Source organism: Dipodomys ordii, unplaced genomic scaffold (genome assembly GCF_000151885.1).
Source record: "Dipodomys ordii isolate 6190 unplaced genomic scaffold, Dord_2.0 Scaffold32, whole genome shotgun sequence".
NCBI classification, from domain to species: domain Eukaryota; kingdom Metazoa; phylum Chordata; class Mammalia; order Rodentia; family Heteromyidae; genus Dipodomys; species Dipodomys ordii.
Window position 1 is genome coordinate 16706603 of NW_012267248.1, and position 6015 is coordinate 16712617.

At 43.3% G+C, this 6015-nt stretch overlaps 1 protein-coding gene across 1 annotated transcript in view; it reads left to right on the top strand.

Moving 5' to 3' along the window:
• The window catches only part of Rragd (Ras-related GTP binding D), a 181075-nt gene that overhangs the window by 163921 nt on the left and 11139 nt on the right, over positions 1 to 6015 (top strand). Inside the window, exons 6-7 of the mRNA XM_013016637.1 lie at positions 451 to 478; positions 1564 to 1730. Coding sequence (XP_012872091.1) covers positions 451 to 478; positions 1564 to 1730 — 195 coding nt within the window. The remainder of the gene's footprint in view (positions 1 to 450; positions 479 to 1563; positions 1731 to 6015) is intronic.

Below are 6015 nucleotides of genomic sequence, written 5' to 3' on the forward strand. Positions count from 1 at the left end.
GTAAACAAAGGAGGAGGCTGCAATGCTTGGTAAGAAATGTACGCATTATCCTGCCCATGTAATTGTAACTCCTCTGTATAGTATGTTCACAAATAAAATAAAATTAAATAAAAAATAAAATAAAATACAACTGGACATGATAAGTTATACAGGACTCTAGGCATTCATATACAAACTGTGAGACCAAAGAGGATACTTGTAGGTGAGGCACTCAAAGGCATAACTTCAGGGAACACTTAAAATACTATTTATCAAAGCAAATTCCAGGAAATGGAATCATAGGTTTTATTAGTGATGGTTGTGAAGGTGTCATTCGTTTTTGTTTTGGGTTTGTTGTTTGATGCCTTTTGTCTTTGATGGGGATGAAGGGGGCACAGAAATGGAGGAAGGAAAGTGAACAAATGTAGTCATGGTACTCAATGGACACTGTGTGGAAAATGAACTTTGTAGGAATGAGAGAGGGAAAGCAATGGGACAGGTAACATTGTCCAAAAAGAAGTGTACTTATTTCCTGACTTATGAAATGGTAAATCCTCTGTACAACATCTTAATAATACCAAAAAAATTATATATGAGATCTAGCCTAGGCAGGAAAAGTCAGTGAGATTCTTTCTAGTTAACCAACAAAAAGTTGGAAGTGGACCTGTGGCTCAAGTGGTATAGAGTACCAGCTTTGAGCAAAAAAACAGGGCCTAGTCCTTGAGTTGAAGCCCTGCTACTAGCGTGTGCACACACACACACACACACACACACACACACTCACACTCATAAGGCTCATGACAGTGTAGTTTAAATTGCAATAATGTGGTACAGCTTCAAATTCTTTTTTTTTTTTTGTCGGTCATGGGGCCTGAACTCTGGGCCTGGGTGCTGTTCCTCAGCTCTTCAGCTCAAGGCTAGCGCTCTACCACTTGAGCCACAGCTCCACTTCCAGCTTTTTCTGCTCATATGTGGTACTGAGGAATCAAACCCAGGGCCTCATGCATGCAAGGCAAGCATTCTACCACTAAGCCACCTTCCCAGCCCCCAGCTTCAAATTCTTAGTAGCTTAATTTCTGCTTATTTGTATTTGACACTAGGAATGGCACATCATCATCATCATTATTATTACTATTATTTTGTCAGTCATGGGGCCTGAACTGTGCGCCTGGGCACTGTCCCTCAGCTCTTCAGCTCAAGTCTAGCACTCTACTACTTGAGCCACAGCTCCACTTTCAGCTTTTTCTGCTTATGTGGTGCTGAGGAATCAAAACCAGGACCTCATGCATGCAAGGCAAGCACTCTACCACTGAGCCACCTTCCCAGCCCCAGGAATGACATATTATTTTGTGATTTAAATTTTTTTCTTTTTTTAATCATAAAAATTAGCTCCTATTGACTGTACAGATTAATGGCTTTCACTGTGACCTTTTATTATCAGCATCACTACTTAAGCCCCTCCCCTTCCTGCTACACTTTCTTGCACCCCTCCACCCCCCTTTCCAAGATTCCCTGCTTTGATAGTTGGATGGCATACTATTTTATGTAACCAAGATGTGGTCTGATGTCTGCCGTTGCTTTAAGACAGAATTCCTCTTTTTGTTTCAGAATTCTGGAATTGAAAAGGCCTTTCTGTTTGACGTGGTCAGTAAAATATATATAGCCACAGACAGCACTCCGGTGGACATGCAGACCTACGAGCTGTGCTGTGACATGATAGACGTAGTCATTGACATCTCCTGTATCTATGGGTGAGTGGAACTCTCAGGCCTTCTGCCCCAGGTGGCGTGGAGCTCAGGGTACAGCACTTACCGAATAGGCAAAAAGCTCTGGGGATCAAATTCAGCTCCTTTATCCTTTTCATAACTTTTAAGGCATTTTTTTTATTGATTTGATAGTAATACTTTTGCATGGATGTGTATATTCATGTATTTGATTTGGCAGTGCTGGGGTTTGAACACAAGTCCTGTTGTTTACATAGGCAATCTGCCTATGAGCCATGCCTCCCTTCTGTGTGTGTGTGTGTGTGTGTGTGTGTGTTTTGTTGTTATTGTTGTTTGTCATAACGGGGCTCAAACTTGGCCTGGGTACTGTCCCTGAGCTTTTCTGCTCAAGGCTAGTGCTCTACCCCTTTGAACCACAGCTCCATTTCTGTTTTTCTCGTGGTTAATTGATGAGTGTCAAGGACTTTCCTGCCCAGGCTGGCTTTGAACCTTGATCCTCAGATCTCAGCCTTTTGAGTAGCTAGGATTACAGGTGTGTGCCACGAGTGCCAGGCTGTAGGGTTTTTTTTTGTTGTTGTTGTTGTTGCTGTTTGTTTGTTGGTCATAGGGCTTGAACTCTGGGCCTGGGCACTGGCCCTAAGCTCTTCAGCTCAAGGTAAGTATTCTACTACTTGAGCCACAGTGCTAAGTTTATTGGTGGTTTATTGGAGATAAGAGTCTCTCAGACGTTCCTGCCAGGACTAGCTTTGAACTGCGATCCTCACAGCTCAGACTCTTGAGTAGCTAGGAGCCCAGCCACTGGTGCCCAGCCTTGTGTTGGTTATTTTTTAATTTGGGTCTTTTCATTCTAAACTGATACTGTCTGGACTGTGATCCGCCTATTTTCAGATTTCCATTGTAGCTGAAATAACAGGAGCTTGCCACCATATCCAGCTTCTTCCACTGGTATATGGAGTCTTGTAGATTTTACTGACCAGATCATCTTTGAGCTAGAATTACAGATGTGAACCCACAGCACCTGGGTAATACTTTTTTTCAAAGGACAGAAATTTATTAGTAGACCATAAAATATGCAGTAACAAATATTGAGTAAAAGCTTAGGAGCATGGTACTAACCTTACTCGGTGCATCATGTAATTTAAATTCTCAATTGTTCCATGAAGTAGGAGCTGCTATACTATGTTACTGATGAGGAAATGTAAGTTTCAGAGTGACTAGGTTTCTAACTGCTACTCACATTTTCAGTAAGGGGCAGAATTAGAATTTGAACTTGGGCCTAAATCCTGATTTTCTGCTGAAAAACCTGTTATATAGCTTTGTGAGATGTCAATAGATAAGAGATTTGAACGCTCAATAAACATCTCACTGATATTTCCATTTATTATAGAAAGTAACTACTGAGCTTTTTTTTTTTTTTTTAATTGTGCCAGACTGGGTCTTGAACTCAGGGCCTGGGTGCTATATCCCTGAGCTATTTTTTTCTTTTTCTTTTTTGGGTCAGTCGTGGGGCTTGAACTCTGGGCTTGGGCGCTGTCCCTGTGCTCTTCAGCTCAAGGTGAGCGCTCTACCTCTTGAGCCACAGCACCATTTCCGGTTTTCTAGTAGTTTATTAGAGATAAGAGTTTCACAGACTTTCCTGCCTGGGCTGGCTTTGAACTTTGATCCTCAGATCTCAGCCTCCTGAGTAGCTAGGATTACAGGCATGAGCCACCGGCGCCCGGCTGTTATCCCTGAGCTATTTTTGCTCAAGGCTGGTGGTCTACCTCTTGAGCCATAGCTCTACTTCCACTCTTTTTGGTGATTAATTGGAGATGTGTTTCATGGATTTTCCTGCCTGAGTTGACTTTGAATTTCAATCCTCATACTTATCCTCCTGAATAACGAAGGTTACAATCTCCAGTATTATCAAAAACAACAACAAAAACTACAAATAAAGGAGAAAAACTTGATTGTGTTACCACAGAATGAAACAATCTCACACAAGTAGGAATATGCCACACGTAGAGTGTGAACTAGTGACCACAGGGCATTCACTGCTGTCGGTTTAATTTTGGACTTTACATTGTCTTCCTGTCCTGGAGATCAGATTCAGCCTCCTCTTCCTCACTGCCTGACTCCTCAACAAAGACTGAGTAATGTCTTACCCAGCTTCACACTCTGTCTCCTCTGTGGACTTAAAAGTCTCAATCCTACCACTTCTCTCCACTGATAAATCTTTTGCCCTCCCAGTCAGGTTTTCTCTGTTAACTCTGACACACACACACACACACACACACACACACTATTTTTCACTATGGATAAATTGTAGGTGCCCTCTTTATTGAGATTTGTATTTGTGTATTTATTTTTGTGCTGGTACTGGGCTTGAAGTCAGGGCCTAGGTGCTGTCCCTCAGGTTTTTCACTCAAGGGTAGCACTCTACTGCTTGAGTGAGTCACAGCTCCACTTCTGGCTTTATTGCCCTCCTCCCCCTCCCACCCCAGGGCTTGAACGCAGGGTCTAGACACTGCCTCTGAGCATTTTCACTCAAGGCTAGTGCTCTTACCACTTTGAGACCACAGGGAGACTTAGAGTTTTCTAGTCATCTGTGAACCACAATTCTCGGATCTCAGCCTCCTGAGTAGCTAGGATTTCAGGTGGAAGCCACTTGCGCCCAGCTTTTTATTGGTGTGTGTGTGTGTATATATATATATATATATATATATATATATACACACACACATACATATATATGTATATTATTATATATATTTATTATATATGTATATATATTTATTCCCATATATATTTTGTCAGTCATGGGGCTTTGAACTCTGGGCCTGGGTGCTGTCCCTGAGCTCTTCAGTTCAAGGCTAGCACTCTACCACTTGAGCCACAGCACCACTTCCAGTTTTCTGAGTGGTTTATTGGAGATGAGTCCCACAGACTTTCTTGCCTGGGCTGGCTTTGAACCACAATCCTCCTGAGTAGCTAGGAGCCACTAACACCCGGCTTTTATTGGTATTTTTAAGTGCCTGACAAACACTTGCTTTTTCCTGCAGTGGTCTATTATTTTTAAGCCCCAAGGGCATGACCTTGGAATAGCTGAATGGAAGCTGAATGCCTGATTACCATCTAGATTGCTGAGGCAATCAGGCACAAAGCACTGCACGATTAATCTGGCACATATTTCTCGATGATCATTATTGTACCATATGGTAATTAGACATAAGTGGCGAGTTGTTCACGTGAATGATGTTAATCAGAGTTACTTTGCCCAGCTAAAACAAACATGGGGAGTGAGGAGCTGTCTGGAGGAAGCTGGGCTCTGGCAGCAGATTGTTTTTCTGGGCCAGGGGAGCCCCAGAGAGCCACAGGATTCAGAACCAGTCTGGGTCACAGTGGTTTTGGACTGGCACAGCAATGAGCCAGCCTAGTCCACCACAGGCTGGGTGGTGGTGGAGGTGCAGCCTGACCCCTCCAAGGAGTCAGGAAATGGTCAGCCTGTGACTGGAGGTCATGCCCCACTTGCCCTGCTGCCTGGAGGAGCCCACAGGGCCTACAGGTCATTCTTACCTGGTGCCCCAGGAACCTGTCAGCTGAGGTTCTGGGTAGAAGGCAGTTCTCAACACTACACAACATATCAGAACACTACACATACTTTAACCTCATGTGTTTCTTTTTGTTTTAACCTTTTTTTTTTTTTGCCAGGCCTGGGGCTTGAACTCAGGGCCTAGACACTGTCCCTAAGCTTCTTTTGCTCAAGGCTAGCACTCTACCACTTGAGCCACAGCACCATTTCTGGTGTTTTTCTGCTTATGTGGTACTAAGGAATCAAAGCCAGGGCTTCGTGCATGGTAGGCAAGCACTCATTTGTTTGATATTTTGCTTTCTGAAACTTTTGATTGTTAAAGCAATATATATTTATTAGACAAAATGCATGAGTATTGAAAATAAGCCAAATGTTGGTGGCTTGTACATGGCCTAGAATTCAAGCTACTAAGAATGTTGAAACCAGTAAGTTTGAGTTTTGAAGTCAGCCTGGGCAGAAACCAGGCTAGAGACATGGCTCAAGCAATAGAATACCAGCAGAGCAAGAAAGCTGAGTGAGCATAACACCCTGAATTCAAGCCTCAATATTGGCAAAAACAAACCAAACAAAAACTGTTTGTTCAGTTGGGATTGGGGGGTATACAAACTTCAGTGGTCTGAGATTTGTCTAGCAAACTGAGGACCTGGGATTTGATCTCCAGCTCCATCCTTCCAACACCCCCCTCCCAGCCCCTATCTCTCCCTTCCCTCCCTCCCTCCCTCCCTCCCTCCCTCCTTCCCT